The sequence below is a fragment of the Lonchura striata genome, chromosome 4, assembly GCF_050655825.1.
Source record: "Lonchura striata isolate lonStrDom1 chromosome 4, ASM5065582v1, whole genome shotgun sequence".
NCBI classification, from domain to species: domain Eukaryota; kingdom Metazoa; phylum Chordata; class Aves; order Passeriformes; family Estrildidae; genus Lonchura; species Lonchura striata.
The window spans coordinates 70436077-70457459 of NC_140706.1; the positions used below are offsets into that span (position 1 = coordinate 70436077).

At 48.1% G+C, this 21383-nt stretch overlaps 1 protein-coding gene across 3 annotated transcripts; it reads left to right on the forward strand.

Moving 5' to 3' along the window:
- Nucleotides 1-606: 606 nt before the first annotated feature.
- CNOT6L (CCR4-NOT transcription complex subunit 6 like) lies at nucleotides 607-20697 on the forward strand. 3 transcript variants are annotated; one of them, XM_021531582.4, is made up of 12 exons: nucleotides 607-742; nucleotides 13250-13371; nucleotides 13479-13665; nucleotides 14087-14172; nucleotides 14510-14599; nucleotides 15383-15451; nucleotides 15725-15882; nucleotides 16252-16406; nucleotides 16680-16831; nucleotides 17558-17782; nucleotides 18246-18448; nucleotides 18581-20697. In XM_021531582.4, the coding sequence occupies exons 2-12, from the start codon at nucleotides 13260-13262 to the stop codon at nucleotides 18791-18793; spliced, it is 1650 nt and encodes a 549-aa protein (XP_021387257.3). In that variant the 5' UTR covers nucleotides 607-742; nucleotides 13250-13259; the 3' UTR covers nucleotides 18794-20697. The 3 variants fall into 3 exon arrangements, with proteins under 3 accessions (XP_021387257.3, XP_085435571.1, XP_085435570.1); XM_085579445.1 differs by lacking the exon at nucleotides 607-742 and adding an exon at nucleotides 3027-12879; XM_085579444.1 differs by lacking the exon at nucleotides 607-742 and having other exon boundaries at nucleotides 14087-14104; nucleotides 14511-14599.
- Nucleotides 20698-21383: the final 686 nt, after the last annotated feature.

Sequence of the window (21383 nt, forward strand, 5' to 3'; positions counted from 1 at the left end):
GAAAGCAAATTCCAATAAAAAGTGCCAGAGCCTGATGTCTTGTCCCTCCTTGTGCTTCCCCGACCGCTTGTTGCTTCTTCAGACATTCCCTACGTCTCCTTGGTGCTTTTTTTTTTAATTTTTTTTTTTTTTTTTTTTTTTTTTTTTTTTTTTTTTGGTACCTGCGCTTTCCTGCTCCGGCTGCCCGCAAGGATCCGTGCCACCGACACTTGGGCGCCAATAAAACCCCACTGCCTAGAGGAGGAGAAACAAAGGTGCCAGACAGCGAGCAGATGCCCGCACAGCCAAATCCCCGCTGCTCGCCGCGGATCCCCAGGAGGACTCGTCCTTCTCCCACCGCAGCGCGGTGACAGCCGCGTCCTGGGCTGTACAACCGAGGGGCAAAAGGAGGGGAAAAGGAGGGGGTGAAGGCAGCCGGGGGTTCTTTCCTGCCCGTGCCGGAGCTGCCGGAGCCCGCCCGTGAGCGCGGGCACGGCCCCGCCGGTGCCGCGCTCCCCCCGCCGCGGCCCCGGCACCGCCCGCCGCCGCCTCCCGCGCCCGCCCCCGGCTCCTCCGCCCTGCGCGCCCCGGCCGCCGCTCCTCCTCCTCCTCTTCCTCCTCCTCCTCCTTTTCCTCGCCGCCGCCGCCGCCGCCCGGGCCCCGCGGCTCCGTCCCCGCTGCCCGCGGGCCGCCGCCCGCATGTCGTGTGCGCCCGCCCCGCCGCGCCGCCGCCGGCCCCGCCGCCCCGCCGCGCCGCATGCAGGTGAGAGCGGGCGGGAGCGGCGCCGCCGCCATGTCGGGCCCCGCGGCCGGGCCGCGGCTGCGGGGCTGGGGCAGAGCCCCCGCCGCGGGGAGATGGCGACCGGGGCGCGGGGCAGCCGCGGAGCCGCCCGAGGGGATGCCGCGCTCGCCTCGGAGCCGCCCGTGGCGGCCGTGGGGTGAGCCGTGCTCGTGGGGCCCATCCCGGGCACGGGGGGACGAATCCCGGCCGTGGGGTGAAGCCGGGCCCCGGAGTGAACCCTGGCCGTGAGGTGAGCCCCGGTCGAGGGGGCAGATCCCTGTCGTGAGGTGAACCCCGGCCATAGGGTAAGTCCCGGCCTGGAGGGGAGCCTCAGCCCCGGCAGTGATCCCAGCCGTGGGGTGGTACGTGGCCGTGGGGCGAAGGCTTGGCCCCAATCCCCTTCACGTGCCGTGATGGGATCTTGGCCTGGCGCTGCGGGTGACCCCAGCGTGTTGGTGAGGCTGTGTTTGGGGTGACCGTACTTCAGGGCTTGGGGTGTTTTGGGGAGATGCTGGTCTCGCCACCACCTCTTCCCAGTGGTTTCTCAGTGGTCGGCAGCAGTTCCGAAGGAGGAGGAGGATGACAAGAGTGTCACCTGCAGTAAAACCTGGGCTGCCAGCCCAGGCGTGCTGCTTGCAAATGAAAGCACGCACTTCAACGCTGAGTTTTGTTACGGTCTGGGGCTCGCTTGTTAAACTGGAGTGCTCCTGCTAAATGTGGTGGAGGGCTCTGTTGCTCCCAGCCACACCACATTTTATCTGACCTTCTGAAAATCCTTAGACCAGTGGCTTTTATCGGGCTCTTTTGGAAACTTGGAATAGGCTGAGTATTTGTTTTGGGGAGGCACAACTTCTCCTGAGTTGCCGTGCTGATAAGAATTCTACACGGCCTTGGTTAAGCAGGGAATTTCTTACAATTAAAATGTGAAGCTCCCCCACAACTCAGAGCTAACCTAGAGGGCCAAACACCCACCCAGGAGTTGTTCATGGTGTGTAGACGTGGCTGATAATGAAAATGAATACATGTGTTTATTTTTAAAAAGAAAAAAAATAGTACATTATTCCTCACGACCCAGGGAATTCCTAGAATCATTGTATCATCCTGTATCCCCGTTTGGAAGGCCATAGAGCTCTGGTAAAGGCAGAGCACGGCCTGCCAAGGAATTTATTTCTGTGCTCTCCCTATGAAAAATAGGGAAAGTGGTCCTGACACATGTCCCTGTCCCGGAGGGCAGCATCCATGGGCACGGCTGTGGTGCCTCCCGGCACATCCAGGCTGGTGGGATGCTGAGTTTGTGCCGCAGCCCGACCTGGGGTCCTGGTCCCTCCCCACCAAGGGAGGTGTTTCCAGCCTGATTGTAGAATTTTGCTCTGGAGCAGATGGACAGCATGCACTGCTGACACCTCACTGCTCCGTGCTCTGGAATGATGATCCAACCTGCAGGATTGTGTCGGTGCACCCAAACAGAGCTTGTGTTTGAGCTCCAGCCCGGGCATTACATCTCCTCCAGAGGTGACTCCAAAAGCCCCGTGGCAGTGTGCCTGTTGGTTTCACAGAACAGTGGAAATTCTGCAGTGCTCTGCTGTCTGCTAAGCAAACCCTGTTAAACACTTTCAGTTTTGTTCCCTTCTTACTATTAAAAGCGGGGGCTGCTCTGAGTGCTGAAGTACAGCACAATTTAATTTATTCCCTTTTATCTCTTCCTACAGGAGCGCTTTCTCATTTCATTTGTGCATTTAATTGAAGGCTCAAACTCAGTGTAAACGGCCCATAGGTGTTCCCGTGCAAAGTTTAGTTCTCTCCCACACTGGGAAGGCCAGACCCTAACATGTCAGGGCTGTGACTCCCCATGAGCAGGCTGCTGGACAAACTCACCCCAGCAGCAGCGGGAAGAAGGCAGAACTTTGCAGCTCCGTGGCGGTGGCTGCGGAGTTTCCCACCGGCGGCGCAGGGCGAGCTGCTGCCGGCACAGCTCTGTCTGTGACCCGGGACTGACGGCTGCAGGAGCAGACTTATCTGCACAAGTGCACTCTTACTGATAGAGCTTGTTTTCCTTTCCTCAAGGGTGTTTCTCCCCGTCCATGGGAGCAGCGCTGCTTCCAGGGATGGAGCCGGCTCAGGCATTGATCTGCCTGGCTGGGAAGGGAAGGGAAGGAAGGGGAAGGCTGCTCCGGGTGTATTTGCCATGTGTGGCTCTCCTCTTCCCACCCGCAATCTGTAGGAGCCCTGTCACATTTGCACCAGGAATCCCCTTGGGGAAGTAAGTGACGTTAGGGCTGTTCTCTTTCCATGGGATAAAAACTTCCATTTTGTGGGAGAAACTGGGAGTATTTTGTTGTTTCTCATTAAGAGCCGTGGTTTTGTAAAAAGCCAGGCAGGCTTTTGACCAAATTTAACTTTCACACCAGTCATGGGAGAAAGAAGTCATGAAGTGATCCCAAGGTATGTGTGTGGACTCTATTAGGAGAATGAAAAAGCCACCAGTGGGGAAAAATTAATTAATTTCCACACTGGGCAAGCCTCTACTTAATTTCAATCTAAACCACCAAGAATTAAAACTTAGAGTTACGTAGATTGCAGCAACCACTGGCTTTTTTGTTTGAGCCAATGTGCACAAATGGGGGGATGTGTTTCTTTTTTTCTTATTAAAGCCTTCCCCAAGGTTTTAGGTGATAAAATTATCCATCAGTAACGTGCATAATTTCCAGGCAAACTTTCTTGAACCACCCCCAAGAAGTTCTGCTTCTATCAGCTGTAATCTGCTGGACACTTTTGGGTTACTGGGGCTTAAAAGGGGAGATAAATCCAAATAAGTGCTTACTTTTTATTTGCTTACTGTTCAGTGGAAAGAGGTTTGGGGAATGCCAAAAGGGCGCTTGAGGCATGGGATTGTAACCTCATTTGCAGACTACTGAGAAAGCAAAAGTAACAGTGGAGCTTAGTTTTTTGGTAGCATAAGATGGCATTTGTGAAAACTTTAAAAAAATAGGTTAAAATATGTCTTAGGCATATTTAGATTCAGGAGGATTTGCTGTGGTATTAGTGCTTTAGAGCATTAAATGCTAAGCCTCTTGTAATTTTTTTTTTGGTCCAGATTCTGTGGTTCTCTTGATGTCAGGTTGTGATCAAGGGGCTTGTTACAGTGACAGTGTGGTGTAACTTCACCTTCTGATTAATTCTTTGGGTTTCCAGTGATTTGTCCATGCAGCTTCTCCATCTCACCTGTAATGATTAAAAAAAAAAAAAAAAGGATGTTTCTCTATCAAGATCCTTAGGTGGTGACAGTATTTCTGGAATTCTGCTGCTCTCCTTCCCTGTCTTTTGTGCGCCTCGGGGCTGTCGTCAAACTTCCACCACAAGACCACCCCATATAGAACAAATTAAAGTAAACTGAAGTGTCTGGCAGGAAGTGGCAAAAAGAACTTGACGTGCACAGGATTGCTGGTCCCATTTGTGCCTTCAGATCTCGGAGCTGGACACAGAGAGCACCGTGGAAGGCCTTTAGCTGAACCTGCTGACTGGCTCTGTTGGCAGCTCAGTAAATTCACAGAAGGGCTATATGACACCTACCTCCAGTGGCAAGGTACTGAGCCTGACCTGGGTGCTGCTGTGTGGGAGAAAAATCTTCTCTCAGAGTTGAAAACGAGAAAAAAAAATATCCACACTCCCCCCAAAACAAAAACAAACACCAAACTGAAGTTACTCTAAAGAAAAGAGAGTACTGGAAGAAAATCTTCCTGGAATCCTGGCAGTCTCCTGGGCATCTCCTTACAGAGATGTAACTTTAGGAGTGCTCAGCCACCACCAGGAAACGACTGGATGGGTGGTCATGGAAAACAGAATTAAAGAAAGGCAGAAATGCTCTGTGTGCTGTCCTACAAGGAACACATTTTATCCCTTGGAGTGGGAGATGTTAAACCAGCACTTAGAAAAATGCTCCAGGAGGAACAAAAAACAGCTCCCAGCAATTGTAGCTCCAAGTGAGGTGCAGTCAGCGAGCACAGGAATTTTGGGAGCTGCACCCAGACCAGGCGAAAGAAGAGAAGCCCAGTGAGCTGTTGAGTGTCTTACACACAAGTAATTTAACTGCAGTTTGTAGGTCGTGTGTGCTCACCCCTACTCTGGCATTTCCTGAGGGCAGTCATTAGTGCTGTTTATGAGTGCACAGCACTGTTTATGCTCAGCATTCACCTAGGTGGGGTGTACTGTCTTCCCCATTCTGCTTGCCTGGGTGGGGAGGAGCTTGCTGGTTTTTCTGAGAAAAACAGAAAAAATGTGAATAAAGGGGCTGTGGGACTCCCAATGCAGATTTGCAGGGTATGAAGGCTGCAGTGTAAATGCACGTTCTAAATTAAAATTTTCCCTTCAGCAGGAGTTTAGTTTTGGGTTCCCCCCACTTGCAGCTGGAGGGTTGGGAAATTTCAGACATGAAGAGACAAATCCTTCAGAACACCCTGCCACCATTTCTGTTGATTTGAATCTGGATTATTCCTTACCCTAAACAAAGCATAAAGGGAAACCTCTTGTGCTCTCAGCCAGGAGCAGCAGGAATTTTTATGGAGGCAACTCTTGTCCCATGGGCCTTTCCCCTTCCCAAGTTCTGCACCCACCTGTACTCTCCAGAGGCCGTGCTGGAGACAGGAATTCCAAGCAAAGCTCCTTTATCCTGGCCACCAGCCCTTCCACAATTACCTCTGCAAATCAACAGCTCCCCACACTGCTGCTTCCAACAACCTGGAAGGGAAGGCCCAATTAAACATCTTACATGATTTTTTAAAGGCAAAAAAAGTTCCTAGGCTGAGGCAGCTCTGCAGGCTGCAGGAGAGGGAGCAGTGTTTAGCCTTGTGTTGCTGCAGAGGCACCCTCCTCCTTGCTTCAGTGTCAAATACATCTTTTTAAGTTCATCAGATTCCAGGAGTACAAAGGAAAGTACAAAACCCATAAGCTTTAGGTCAAGCTGTTAATAATAATCAGGATTTGTGGCTGGTGTTCAAGTTTGCTGTTTACCCTTTAGGGCAGCTGAATGAATTGCTCGGGTGGTTTTCCCCTCGCTTTTCAGGAATGCTTCCATCTGAGTGAACATCTTTGTGCCTTCTAATCACAAATTAGTTTTGCTTTTTTTTTTTCTTCCTTCCTAAGAAATCAATCTAAAGGCCCTTTCAAAAGGCTCTGAATTTAAGCACCATCTAAAGAGTGTGCTGAAGCCCTCCTTCTGCAGATTTGTAGATCTTTTTTCTCCATAGGATACTCAAAAAATATACTTTGTATGCTTTGCTGGATACCACCATCCTGTGTGAGATCACAAGGGGGGTGGATGACACACAAAAAAAAAGCCCTTTATCCCAAGTCAGCCTCGGCACGTGGAGAATATCCTTTGCTCTTCCTGCTTCTCCTACAGCTTAAAATTCAATTTCTGCTTATTGTGTTACATTAGTTTACAACTGGCCCTGGCAGCGGGAAGGAGCTAGCACAGGATGAACGGCTGCCCAGGCAAAATTCCCACTTGTGAACGCCTTTCCTTGAATCCCTTTTTGTTCTGGAAGGTTAAGAAAGCAAAAGGAAAGCAGGACCAGATGACTTCTCCCATACCAGAACAGTCCCAGGTGCCAGGAAGAGCCGGGCTCACCTTTTTTTTTTCCCCTCCATCCAAGTCAGATCTTGCCACTGGGAGCAGGTCAGTCTCCAGGGACATTTTGTACCTGTGCAAAGAGCCTCTTCCTCCTCCTCCTCCTCCTCCTCCTCCTTAGTCTGGAGCAAAAGACTGGGAAGGAGTGGAATGCAGCAGAGGAACTAGGAATGTTTGGAGTGCATGAGAGAAGCCCATCTATCGAGTATTTTGAGACCTGTGCTGAACTGCAAGGTGTTTTTCTGGTGTTCTAGGAACCCCCAGATGCTTCCTGTGTAGGTAGACGGGGAATAATTCAGTTTTAAGTCATTGACCATCTATTTCATGGCAGCTGCAGGTCTGAACAAAACAACCCTGGACGTGGGGAGATGAGTATAACTCACATGTATTTTCTGCTTGGAAAATTACCTGGTTGAAAACCTCAGGCTGTCAACAAGGCTCCAGCATTCCTGAATCCTTACCTGCCTCTTGACCTACCCACTGTGTCTGTGCTCTTCCTTTACTCCATTTCTGTACAGCAGGGGAGGTAGCACCAGGCCTTTGGACTGCATTCATCTTCTTTAGCTTCCTTTCAGAGAGCTCTGTAATTAACCTCTCAGCTGCCAGTATGTTAAGAAATACCAGAAAATCAACCTGTTTGGAAAACTACAGCAAAACTTTCCAAAGGTATTCCCTGGCTTTAGGTGAAATCCTTTTGCCTGGCTGAACAAAGGAACTCACACAAGCTGAGCCTCTCTTCTGGAACAGGTCACCCAGAGCAGCTGTGGCTGCCCCTGGATCCCTGCAAGTGTCCAAGGCCAGGCTGGACAGGGCTTGGAGCAGCCTGGGACAGTGGGAGCTGTCCCTGCCCTTGGCAGGGAGGTGGAACTGGATGGGCATAAAGTTCCCTTCCAGCCCAAACCAGTGTGGGATTCTGTTTGCAAGTTTAAGTATGGTGGAAACGCTCATGGGAAAGACTGGGATAATCAGATACAGAAGCAGCTGAACTATCCTTCAATATTCAAATAATACGCTTTGCTCAGGCTATTAGGCAAACTTTTTTTAAAATGCAAAGTAGATTTAAACACACCCTCTGGAGAAGAGGGTTTATTTCTATGAACTGGAGGTTTTTAACTGATCCCTTCTCTCTTCTCTGAGCATACAAGCCCAACTACTTTGAGCACTAGTGCAGCATCCTGTGGCCTGTTCAGACTGAAAAGGCTCATTTATTGTGCCAGTGATTGCAAAACAGTTTCCACTACTGTGTGTGCTTTTTCCTTTGGCTTTTTTTCCTTTTTCTCCTCCTTCCTTTTAAAATCTTGAGCTTTGACTCATCCAAAGTTACCTGTGGTTGAACAAGGCAAGCCTTGTAACCCTAAAGCTGTTTGAATTAAATTTTACAGTGGCAGATTCTGTTGGATTGTTGAGGGAGAGTAACTTAAGTGTTGCTGGGCTTTGCTTATTTTGTGGAAATGCTGGTAGTCTCCCACTGAAAAGGGAAGATGACACCGTGGCCATGGAATTCTCCCAGCACAAACTTTGCTCTGAAGGATGAAAGGGTATTGATGATTCCAGCTCTATCTTAAGCTTGGTTCATTGAGAAGACCTCAGCGTGCATGGATTCATAATTCCCGTGTAGTTTTGCTCAAAACCCAGGTCAATAGCTGACTCCTGTCCAGGTATTGATCCTGAGCAGTTGAGTGAGGCACGGTGTTGGCACTCAGCACAGCCTGAGCAGGGTCTGTATCATTTCTGAGGAGTGACTGCATGGCTGTCAGGTCAGCCTTGTCAGTAAGGCAGCCCTTCCCTGCCGGCTCGCAGGGACACTGGCACACCACGGCCCTGCCAGCTCACTCTGCTCGTGCTCTTGGGAGTTCTGTGTCTCCCCAGTCCCAGGAAAACCTCCTGCTTTAAGCTGCAGCCAGACTTGGCTGCTTCTCTGCCATGCCCACAGCCCAGGATGGTGTTTTGTCTTGATGCAGGACTGGCTTCTTCCTTCCCCAGACTCGCGGTGATTTCAGCCCCTAATCCTTTAAACCACTCTGTCCTGGATCTCATTAGAAGCCCAGCACTCTCCAGGGGATGGAGCAGCCTTACAAATGGGTCATTTCTCTGAAACAGTGCAAGATACTTGTGTAAATAAACAAGCACGCTGTTTAAACCAGCCCTTTGGGGGCTTCTGATGACATTTATATACAGGCTGGCTGCTGGGAATACTTCTTGCCCTCCAGTAGCCCCTTGCACGCATTTCTGGTAAGCAGAGCCTTATTTTTGGGAGCAGCCTGCCCTGTGTTTGCATGTGAAGCAGCCCCAAGAGCTGCTCTGGAAGCACGAAGTGTAAAAGGCACCAGACAAAGGCAGGTGTCACTCAATGACCTGATGTGGGTCTCCAGGAGTTGTCATGCACACACTGAGAGGTAACAGGCTGTTTCCAGCACGGCAGGAACTGTTCCTGTGGAGCAAGAGCTGACTCTTAAACCAAGCACAGCAATAAAAAGCAGCTGTGTAATGCTGTGTAGGATTTCCATGCAGTAAATAGTTCAGCTGGTCCTGTAAGTGGGGGTGTGACATGGAGGAAAAGGAAGGGTGGAAACCTGGATAGGCTTGTGTTACCTGTGATTTAAGAAAAGACTGGTTCATTTAGAGGAGATGAGGGAATGAGGGGAATAACTAGTGGGTGTATGTCAGTGGGACAATTAGCATTTCCATCAAGTGAGTGCCAGTTGGCTCTGGAATTAATCAAACACAGCTCGTTCCCTCCCTTCCCACTCCTCCCCTTGGCTTTTGCTGTTTGCTTCTGACTTGTCTGTGCTTCTCTGGGCTCACAGAGATAACGTGGAACCCCCTAGGACTCCAGCACCACTGCATTTACTGCCAGCTGCAGGTTCCTGCTTACCTCTTACCTTTCCCTATTCCAAACTTGAATTTCCTTGTGCTCTGTCAGGGATTCTTTCAAATCTCCTCAAACACCGTTTTTGAATTGTTTGGGGTCTTTTTGAATAAAAAAAAAAAAAACACAATGAGGCATTTATATTTGATTCCCTGCTAACCTCTATCCCCAGTCAGGGTACTTGGAATAAGAAGCTGGAAAGACACAGTACCTGGGAGGGCAGACTCGGGGTGCTCGTTGAATTCTTGGGAGAGGCAGTGTACACAGAGGTGGTTGGACACATTCCTGCAGTAGAGCACCATGACAAAAGGTCAGATCCACGCCAAAGACCATCAGAATTCCCCATTCTCCAGTATTTTATTGCTGATGTATACATGTTAGATGCTGTGTATAGGGATATAGCAAATTGTTTACCTTCAGCTAACACAACTGTACACACCCCAGTATTGGCAGGTTCCTTTGAGTCCCCTTAGCATACCCTTGAACAGTCACCTGATTTTCCTCCCCCATGGAGCTCTCCAAGCCAGTTTTTGTGTTTGTGGGTATTGGCTGTTCTTCTCTTCTCCTTGGGAAGGCCGAAATGGGGCGACTTTTGTCCCGCTCCCCTAAAAGCAGAGCAGTGCAGACAAGCAGCCTTCCTCTCTCCCTTTTGCAGCCACTCAGGCCTGATTGCAGAACACAGGACTAGAGAGAACACAGAAATGAACAGACACAAATGGTGCTGTGTCCCAGCTCTCAGCTCAGCTCCCCAGCGTTGGACAACGTGCGTGTACACACGCGCACGCCCCGCCAGCCAACAGCATCGCTAATTCCTGGGAGGGATCACCATATGGAAGGGGATGGACAGTCAGCTGTGCTCACAGGAAGGAAGAGCCACTCAGACCTGGCTGCTGGATTGCTTCCAAAATGCTTTGACAGTTTGACTCACCCATGTACAGAGGCTGGGGGAAATATAAAAGAGTCACAAAGAATGTCACTGGGCTGAAGGCGAGGGTTTGGAGCTGTGCCAAACATCCGTGAACACAGGGCTGCAGCAGGAGGCAGGCACAGCTCTTCTGCATTTGCCTCTTTTATGCATTGAGGCATCAAACAACTCTTAACAAAACATCTTATGGTCACTGTAATTTAAGAAATGCATCTTCAACACTCTTTGGGGAAGGGACTGTGTGTTCGAAACACAGAAGTTCCTGTTGTTTGCTGCCCAAAAAACATTTCTTCATGTTAAAAGCCTCTGCTGCAACCCAGTAGCTCAACCTTTGCTCTCTGACACCCTTCACACCTTTAGTAGTGTTCCAGTACTCTTTTCTCCAGGCTTTAAATGATACCCATTTGCATGCCTCATACACAGAAACAGCCCAGCAAATAAAGCAGCATAAAACCCCAGAAGTCCAAGGAAAAGGCCAGCACAGACCTACTGGTGGAAACACAGTAGCTGGCCCTGGCCCTTTTTATATCCACCTCAGAGAGCTGCTTAGGCTCACCCAGGACTACATTTAGGGTTGCAACTGAGTAATCCTCCTCTGCCAGTCCCCTCTGGGTTTTTGGACACAAAGAATTCCATTAGGAAACCCCAGAGTTTAAATACTGTTCTTAATAACACAGTGATGTCCTCATCCCTAGGTTTTCTTTACACAAAATGAGAAAGAGATGCTGTGTTTAATTTACACGAAATCGGGGTTGGCTCTGTAGCAGAGAGCAAGTTTTAGTAGCTTCAGAAGTTTTTCCAATGGGAGCCTTTAGGAGAAAAGCCTGCCAAAATTTGCACTGATGCACGTCACATTTTGGAGTTGACAGATCCAGGAAACTCAGTGTAGCTCCCTGAAGATTGAGCAAAAACAGGTTGGAATTTCTGGATATTGTTTTAGTTCCAGGACAAGCAGAGTGGGAGATAGGAATGGCAGGAGTTGGGAACCTGGGCAGAATGCATTTTTTGCCTAAAAAGAAAATTACACACAGTGACTTTCAAGTCTTGCTCAATGTTGCTGTGATGCAGAAGGAGAAGAAAAAAATGCATTTGATTTAGGTTTGTTTTCCTCTTTCTGTAACTGTGGCAATGACACTGCTGCCTGTTTGACTCACCACGATTTCAAAGCAATATTAAAGTGACTAACAGCTGAAAAATGTGTGTGTCCTTCACTTCCCAGCTCAGGGCTCACTTCTCTGGAAGGCCCCCGATGGCCACACATCGCTCTGCATTGGCAGAGCACTTCTGTATTTCAACATCGTTTATTTGGGTGCCCTGCCAAGGAGCAGTCCTGGAGCTTTCAGATGGTATCAGGGGGCCAGTGGGCATCGCTGGGCTGGTGTGGATGGGCAAGGGGTGGCTCAGGTGGTCTCAGCACCGTGGTTTAAAGGACTTCATCACAGAGCACTCACTCAGATCCTGGGGTCTGGACTGCAAAGTTTGCCTTGTCTTGGGTCCAAGTGCCATAGAGGCACAGATCAGTTTAAGATCTGACAGATGAAACAGCAAGAGCGGTGGAATAGGGCTCGTGTGGCCTGGCAGGGGCTGTGAAGAGTCTGTTCAAGTACTCCCCACTTTCACACCAGCACTTGAAGAGTGAAGCTAAATCCAGCAAAATTCAAGCACCAGAGATTTGGCACTTCCAAAACACAGCCTGCGTGTGTGTTGAGGGGGGAAGGGCCGTTCTGATTTTGGGGTTCTGGAGCAAAGATAGAAGGATTTCAGGTGTAATCCCTTGTCCTTAAGTGACTGGTTCCCTTCATGGCCCCATGCCAAGCAGTGTGAGCGCAGAATCCTCTTATCCCGTAGCTCTGCTGGCCGTGTGATCTCACCTGGAAATTACTGGGGGCTATAATTAGATGTGGGGCTCGCATTTGCCCCTCCAGTTTCCTTGGGCCTTCGTCAGGGAAGGAAGCAGCAGCCCTGTAACTGAGACCCGTGGCAGGGGACAGCCCTGACAGCTCCTGCTCCGTGCCAAAACGCTGGTCTGGCTGTCAGCATCAGCTGGAAAACACTGCAGGACTTGACCCTCCTCAAGGGAAAGTGGCTTCTTTGGTTAGCTGGACTTGCTGAACAGAACCCTCAGCTTGTTACCTCAAATTCAAGTTGGAGCTGCTTGAAAAGCTGACTGTAGGAAAGTCTGTATGAGGGAAGAGCTGCATCCTCTGAAGCAGCTGCTTTGGATTTGTATGAAATCAAGGCTCCTGGATTTTGTGTGTCCGGGGAGGAAAAGACCAGCCAACAGCAAACTCGGCTAACGTCGTGTTTTTAAATCACACACAGAGTCCTGCTGAGCACAACAACCTAGGGAGGCATGGAATAAAACCTCTCCCTGTGTGCCCTGGCAAGTAGATGGTTTTGGAATGGGACATCATAGCTCCTGGCTGACAGTCAGGATGATTGGATTAATTTGGTGTGCACAGACTCATCTTTAGGCTTCTGATATTCACAATTTGCACTGGGCTGGAGACCTTTGTGCCCCAGAACTGCTAAATGGGAGCTTTACTTGAGCTCTTTTTACAACTCCTGGGCTGTTTGGAATACAACAGTCTTGATTGATCCCGAGCATGAAAAAGCTGCATAGTTAATGAGAAAATGGAGCTAATTCCCCCTCAGACTGCAACTTCAGCCTTGTATAAGTGCAGTGGAGAAGTGGGACTGTAAGTTGAAGTTAAGAGCCTTCCCTTCAATCCTTGGTTCCCTGTGCAAGCTACAGGAGGGAGCAATCCAGGAACAGTAGAATGCTTCTGATCTTGTCTGCAGGTTCTGCACACAGCAAACAACTCCGTGGGTTATGGGGGATAAACTGGGAAGCCAAGCAGGGGACTGCAGGAACCCCAACTTGTTAGGAAGAAATGCTCTTCTCCATCCCAGAATTCTGCCCAGGTGTGAGCACCTGCTTCGCAGCCCCATATTTATTGTGCACAAACTTTGGGAAGTGTTGTTGCAGGGTATCCCTGGGAAAGGTCAGATCATGGCTGGACAGAAATGAAGGAATGCTGTGGAGTAACAGTTGTGATGTTCTTTCAGACTAACAGGGATGCCAAAGGAAAAATATGATCCTCCAGATCCTCGCAGAATTTACACCATCATGTCGGCGGAAGAGGTGGCCAACGGGAAGAAGTCGCACTGGGCTGAATTAGAGATCTCGGGTGAGTTGGTTGGGGTTTAAATTCCCCCAGTTGGTGCCCCAGACCACCCCAGATCCAGAGGGGCTCCAGAGTGAACCAAAGCAGAGTTCCTTGCTTTCCTCTTTCAGGGAGAGTGCGGAGCTTAAGCACGTCGCTGTGGTCGCTGACACACCTGACTGCTCTGCACCTCAATGACAACAACCTTACTCGCATTCCACCTGATATTGCCAAGCTTCACAATCTGGTTTACCTGGATCTGTCATCCAACAAACTCAGAAGTTTACCAGCAGAACTAGGAAACATGGTGTCTCTCAGGTGAGGGGAATTATTCTGGTTAACTTCACAAAAAATCGCTGGCATGGGATCAGGACCAAGAGTTTCAGTTTGTTTCCTGTGCCTGTATTTCAAATAATCCAGAAAAATTCCAGGATGCTGCAGAGCTTCAGTTCTAATAATTAATTTAGGGTTCACTGGGTTTTTTTTCTGATTGTTGATATATCACTGTTTCCATCCCTGGTTTCATCTTGGGCTTTGTGATGTTTTTTCCCCCTAATGAATGTATTTCAGTCATGCTTTGACATGGGAAGATTGGCATATCTTTCCATAATAAAATTCAAATCTTTCCATAATAAATTTCAGGGTGAAAAGTGTTCTCTTTGAGGACGAGCAGTGTGCAGCACCTTAGGAGTTTCTTCTGCAGTAATACTCACCCAGAGTGTTTTTGCATTTGCTGCAGGGAATTGCTTTTAAATAACAATCTGTTACGGGTTTTGCCTTATGAACTTGGACGGCTCTTCCAGCTGCAAACCCTGGGTTTGAAAGGTGAGCTCTTCCTAATTCCATATTCCTATGAGTTCACGGGAATCCTGAGGGGGGATGGCCTCCAAACCTTCCTTATTACCTCAAGGTTTTCTTACAGGTTATTTTAAGCATTGGGTTGGTAGCAAAAGTGACCAGGCAGTTGGGAAAACAATGCTTCTCTTTCTTAATACTGCTAAACTTCTTTAGGAGCTCATTTTGAATCTGCAGTCAGGGAAATAAACCCTTTAGCCTGCTGAGTTAATTTGTCTGTTCTCATTCTGGGAGATTTTCTTTGGGTGGAAAGCTTCAAGAAAGGCAGGCAGCTGATCCCCCTGCTGTTGTTTTGTGCTGTTGGCAGGCAATCCTTTATCCCAAGATATTCTCAGCCTCTACCAGGATCCAGACGGAACCCGAAAGCTACTGAACTACATGCTTGACAATCTAGCAGGTACAGCCCTAGGGGTCTGGTGCAAAAAGGCTTTAGAAGCAAGATTTGCTGTTAAAAGAAGACTCTGAACCACTGGAGGGAGGGTATTTCTTCACTGCCTTAGTATTTTTGTCAGGTGGCTCCAGTCACATCCCAAAACACACCCTCACACCCAGTGGAAGAGGCTGATGTGTACTGTCTAAGGGTCTCCTGTGTAACAACCAAATGTTCTTTCTGTTCTGTTTGAAACCCTACAATTACCAGCCAAGGGCAAAGTCTGCCCTGCTGAAGCCATTTTGGTTTTCCCCACCAGAAAGAATCATTTGAATGCAAGCAGAACATCAAATTTAGCTTGAGAAACAGCAAAGCCATTAAGAACATCCAGTACCTGACCTCCGTCCTGCTTTGTGGCTCTGTAACTGAGCCTTCTGCTTTGCCACTCCATGTCTCCCAAGTCAAGGCACTGCATGAATGATGGATGCAGGATAAGGTTCTTGGAGAAGGGATGGCTGAACCATGGCTGAGCCAGGATTTACCCCTCCTTCTTCAGCAGATTATTCAATGTGCAGGAGTATTTCGATGGTGCTTCTAAATCTGAAAACAAGAGACAAAAATAGTCACGAATCTTACAAATGACAATTTTTTCCCTTACTAGAGCTACTCATTTAAATGATTTTTGCCTCCTCTGAAGACTTGAGGAGTTGGGGATGCAAAACACATTATTGTTCAGTCATCACTTTGACTTAGGAACTGTAACTTACAAATAGAAACTCTGAATTAATCACTGGTTTAATTTTTTTGTAGTTCATCCAGAGCAGCTGCCTCCAAGGCCATGGATTACTTTAAAAGAACGAGACCAAATTCTGCCCTCAGGTAAATCTGTGCTCACAAGGTGGCACACTGGGAAACTTAACTTGGGATTCTTTTTCCTGGATCAGAGTGGAAACAGCCATTTGTTCATTTGCACTAGAAAAATTAACCTACGGCTGTGCTGTAAATACCATTTTTGTCATTTGAACGGGATGCTGGGCATTCCTTTTCCACACTGGGCTTTGTCACAGCTCTTCCAGCCACTCCTGCCCAAGCCAAAGAGACAATCTCAGAGGCTGACAACCTTTCCCTTTCTCTCTCTCTCTCTGCTTGCAGCTTCATTTACAGTTATGTGTTACAATGTGTTGTGTGATAAATACGCCACCCGGCAGCTCTATGGCTACTGCCCATCTTGGGCACTCAATTGGGAGTACAGGAAAAAGGGAATCATGGAAGAAATCGTCAACTGTGATGCAGACATCATTAGTCTTCAGGTAATAAAACATAACTGCATTTTCCATCAGAAACAGAAAACACGAGTCTCCACCTTTAGCATTAAATGTTCCCTTGGGAGCACCATAATCACCTGCTCGATAGCAAATTCCAGATCTTGCCATTGCAAGCTGCATCTCCTTATTCCAATGTCAAGCACACCAGGTGTGGTCTACTGCTCTTCAAAATACACCTGTCACTTTGCCTTTGGGAGGGATTCCAGGAAATCCAGGAATGCACATCCATTCCCCGCAGGCCATTAGTCTAGGAAGGGACATGGATTGTGCAGCTTTTCTGACTGCAAGCCAGGGCAGGCACAAGGAAGGGTTTCTTTCACTTCTTTAGCCTGAGGTGTTTGTGTACAATTCCAGGAAGTGGAAACGGAGCAATACTTCACCCTTTTCCTGCCAGCCTTGAAAGAACGGGGATACGATGGCTTCTTTTCTCCAAAGTCACGTGCCAAAATCATGTCCGAGCAGGAGAAAAAGCATGTGGATGGCTGCGCGATATTCTTCAAAACGGAAAAGTAAGGGCAGCAGCAGCTTCTAAAAACTTACACTAAAACCTCACAACACTCCCAGTAATTAGGATGGAAGTTTCCCAGAGCCTGAGTTGCCTCTCAGAGTTTTTACTGCTTCCAAAGAGAAAAGTGCAGCTCTTGGGTCCTGCCCAGAACCAGCTGGAGTGGTTTGGAAGAGAGGGAGCCTGTGGGAGCAGACGGGGATGGTTTTCAGATGGGGTCAGTGCCCTGGGGGCTGTGGTCACAGCTGCTCACTGTGGTTCTCTCCCCGTTGCCCAGGTTCACTCTGGTGCAGAAGCACACGGTGGAGTTCAACCAGGTGGCCATGGCCAACTCGGAGGGCTCGGAAGCCATGTTGAACAGAGTGATGACCAAGGACAACATCGGAGTCGCCGTGGTGTTGGAGGTGCACAAGGAATTATTTGGAGCAAGTGAGTATGACTGTGGTGTCCTCACTGCTACTCAACTCCACAAACAGGCATGAGTTATTGCCAGGTAATCCACGCTGTTCCCGTTGGTGGTGCAGCCAAATTCAGCCCATTGGTGGCTCAGACAGGCACAGACTACAAGGTCTGGTTGTGCTCACAGCAAGATGCCCAGCATTTGCTTTTCTCCTTTCAAGCTTTTAGCCCTACTTACCCTGGTACATTCTGCTTGAGCAGCTCAGCTTTCCCAAGGTCACTGTGTTTACACACATTTGCTCTTACCAGTAGTTGGCAACGATGTTCAACTTCTATTTTCAACTCTCTTCTCCACTGGATTGACTCCTTCCACCCTCCTCCAGGGATTAGATGTCAGTGCTAATGTACTGATGTGGAAGGAGATTATCAGGTATCTTTTCCTGCTTCTTGCTTGACTGACTGGCACATTTTCATTAAGTTTGATCAGATGCAGCAGACAATTCCAATACAAGTAAAACTGCCACCCTGCTCTGTCTCCATGGCTGGGGTTTTCATGGCTTCAGAGGAGGAGAAATTCCAGGACTGGAAGGAGCTCCCCGGGCTGTTTACAGGCATTTCAGCAGGTTTAAGCAATGAAAACACACCCATGTACTTGCTGTGTCTGACCCTAAACCCTGAGGAGCTACACCCCGAGTATGAACAAGCAGGAATGCACTGCATTCACAGAACCTTTCACTGCCAACATTGTTTGTCCAGGTATGAAATCGCTTCATGTGGACAAGCAGCTGCTCATCGTGGCCAATGCCCACATGCATTGGGACCCCGAATACTCAGATGTGAAACTCATCCAGACCATGATGTTTGTCTCAGAGCTGAAAAACATCCTGGAGAAAGCCTCGAGCAGGCCCAGTAGCCCGACAGCAGATCCCAACTCTATCCCTCTGGTGCTGTGTGCAGATCTCAATTCACTGCCTGATTCAGGTAAGGCTGGTTTTTTGGCCTGACTTTTAACTTACCTTCTTGGAACGTTCAGGTCCACTTTTTCCTCTGAAGGCCATGGGGTTGTTCTGCACTGCCCAGGGAAGGCACGGATGAAAGCTTTCCTAGGAACTGCTGCTTTTGGAAATCTGGCTGAGGAGACTGCGAGTCCTCTGGCTAAGTCGCCTGCTTTTCGTGCTCAGCTGGACACTCCAGGAGAGCTGGCTGCACCTACAAAAGTGTAGAAAAGCACAGTTAGATCTTAAATAAGTCATTAAACAAGCATCCGTGCCTGAAGCAGCAGTAAGAAGTAGGAAAGGAGGGAGTTCCTGATGAAGACTTTCTAAGGAGAGGGGTTTGCTTTGCTAACTCTGATCTCGTGATGTCTCGGTGGCCTTCTGGTTTTTAACAGACTTGGCCAAAGCTGTCTCCAAGCGACTCCCTAAACCCTTCCCCTTGCCCACAGGTGTAGTGGAATACCTGAGCAATGGCATAGTAGCTGACAACCACAAGGACTTCAAGGAGCTGCGCTACAACGAGTGTCTCATGAACTTCAGCGGCAACGGCAAGAACGGAGCCTCGGAGGGCAGGATCACGCACGGCTTCCAGCTGAAGAGCGCCTACGAGAACAACCTGATGCCTTACACCAATTACACCTTTGACTTCAAAGTAAGCCCCCAGCTCCGGCACACGGCGGGCTCTGCTCTGGCAGCTCCCTGACCTCGGCCGCCCCCAGGGCCATGAGGACGGACGCAGGGCGCCGGGCCCTGCCCTCACTACGCTCTCTCCCTCTCTCCGCAGGGTGTGATCGACTACATTTTCTACTCCAACACCCACATGAACGTGCTGGGAGTGCTGGGCCCTTTGGACCCTCAGTGGCTGGTGGACAACAACATCACGGGGTGCCCGCACCCGCACATCCCCTCGGACCACTTCTCGCTGCTGACGCAGCTGGAGCTGCAGCCGCCGCTGCTGCCCCTGGTGAACGGCGTGCACCTGCCCTCCCGCAGGTAGTGCAGCCCCACGGGCTCCCACCAGCCCCACGGACCTGTACACTTGTAAATCCCACTAGATAGGAGTGAAGTATGGCCAACCTTCAGCTGCTTCTTCGAGCTCCTTTCCTTATGTGTTTGATAAAGAGATTTTGCACATTTTGGTGCATATTGGTATCATTTGGCACTAGGGCTGGAACCAAAGTATTATTCCCCTTTACAGGTTTTTAATTTAATTTTTGTGTTTTGTTGTTTTGGTTTTTTTTTTAATTTTACTTTAAACTGGCTTTTTCTTTTCAGTAGGAAGCTGCACTTCTAAATGGACAAAAGAGATTTAAAAACTTGCATTTAACATATTTCAAGGTAATGCTTTTTTCCAGAACGTGGCAAATTGAGCCAACCTTTTAGGAGAAAGAAAAACAAAACTAGAGATGCTTGTTTTGTAGGAAGAATGTTAGAAATACTGTTTGTATGAATCCAAAATGGAGACTCGACTCTGCATCCGACATGAATTTTGCACATTAGGAAAGCACTTAATACCTGACTCTAAATGATTGGCAGCATGGCCCTGCCCCTCATCTCAATACTATCAGAAAACCAAAGATAGCCAAGTGTCTGTGATCAAATTTGAGCTCTAAATCCTCCTGATTCCAATTTGTGTGGGAGCTGTTGTCAGTCAGGGCTAAAGTAACAAGCTGCTGGTTCCTTCCCAAATGTTAATGCTCTTTGGATGTGTTGGAAATCCTTGTTTTCTTTCCTTTTAATTGCTCTGGGTGGCCAGTTCAAGACCTTGTGCCTCAAGAGGCATTAAACATGATGCAATTTTCTGGGGAAAAAAAAAAAAAAAAACAAAACAAAATAAACCAAGTTGTTTGGCTGCTTAATGTTTAAAAAAAAAAGGCACAGTGATAGGAAAAGGTCGTGTCTGTGTTTTTAAGTTTTTCTTTATTCTGCTTTTTTGCTGCTATAAGATTTTCTTGAATTTCTATTTGAAACTTTTCATGCACTTTACTGTTTCTAGTCTCCAAATGTGATATTTTTAATAAATGAAAAAGTTTTCCATGATGTGAATGAAATTTTTAAGCAGATTAATAAGCCTATATTTATGTCTCATTAGTATACTTCAAAAAAAGTCCAATTTGAATTGTGAAATTAGTTTTAAATACAGAAGAGCCATCTTGTGTCTTGCAAAACTGCCAAGTCAGGCTGTTTCTCTTTAATCAAACATTTCCTTTGTCATTTTATACACAGGAAATTTTCCATAGTGGGGAAAAAAAAATTCAATTGGACTTAGAGGAGAAACTATTCCCTGACTCTTGACTAGGGCCAGGGAGAGGGTGGAGTAGGCCAGAATGCAAAAATGGGTTCAGCAAAGTGACAACTCCCTTGGAAAAGTGCCTAAAAAATGGGGGTGTCATCTGTGGTCTGGGATCAATTGGAAGCAATGGGAGCTGGGAGGAATTCCTGCGCAGCACTTGCTTTGTGCAAAAACAAAACAAAATAAAGAACAAACAAGAAAAAAACCGGGGGGAAAAAAGGAAGCCCTTTCCAGAGATGGATTTTCCTCTGGGTGCAGGTATCTCTGTTGGAATACACCTCAGCATTCCCTTACCTGGCCATGGCACATGGATTGGAGAGCACTGGAAAGTAGAATAGCATGAAAAACTTAATTTTGTGGACATTACCTTTCTGTATTCAGCTGCTGTATGTTTCTGGGGAGTGGGGGGGATGCTCTGCTCCTGGAGGTGTGCTCTAACCTGCTCCCCTGTTCCTCCAGGCACGGTGATCCCAGCGTGAGCAGTGTTTCCTAACCATACTTCACTCCCAATATTTTTTGAGCTGTTTGTATAAAATGAAATTTCCAATTCACCCGTGATTGTCTATGAACTGCCGAGGAGCCCATTTAGTAATAAAAATCAAAACCCAGCAGCAATGTTTTGTCATGTGGGGGTGGGAGAGGACGGGGATGGGAAAACTCAAACCCTGGCAAACATTGTAAGCTGCTCCAGCTGGATTTTCCTTGGATTTCTAGCGATGGAAGTGTTCCGTTGCAGGAAGGTATTCCACTGGATTTTCTCTGCTGCACTTCCCAAAGCTCGTCACGCTGCGTGGTTTTTAACACAAAAATGTTTTTTTAACAGACATTGCACAAAAAAACCCAGTTTTGTACGTGTTTCAGTCAATGCACATGTTTACCTGCCTCTCCTGTACGGCTCCCTCCTGTTTTCCTCCTGGTTTTCCCTTCCCAGCAGGAGCAGAGAGGGGATGGTGCTTTTTTTCCCAGCCTCGGTTCCCAGCATGTTGCAGGCAATACCTGGAAAAAAGGCCCCAAGCCCTTCCCTGTTCCTCACTGCCTCTGTTTGCTTCCCAAAACACGGTGCCTGGTGTCCACTCCCAAGCGACAGCACTGCCTAAAGCCAGCAGAGAAAGCAAAATCCAACACCCTTCTACAAGCAACTTTTTAAAGAACTCAGTCTGGTGAATCTGTCCAATATGGGGTTTTGTGTGTGTATATATATATATATACATATATATATATAAAAGAGAATTTTGTACAATGTAGCTGAATATTTCTGCTTCCTTCTTTCACTCTTAAGGAGACTGAACCTTAC

Coding starts and splice junctions, on each gene's coding strand:
- CNOT6L (XM_085579445.1), top strand. CDS start 12,815: ATGGAGCTAATTCCCCCTCAGACTGCAACTTCAGCCTTGTATAAGTGC. Junction 17,783..18,245: donor CAATTCACTGCCTGATTCAG/GTAAGGCTGGTT, acceptor CCTTGCCCACAG/GTGTAGTGGAATACCTGAGC. Junction 18,449..18,580: donor ATTACACCTTTGACTTCAAA/GTAAGCCCCCAG, acceptor CTCTCTCCGCAG/GGTGTGATCGACTACATTTT.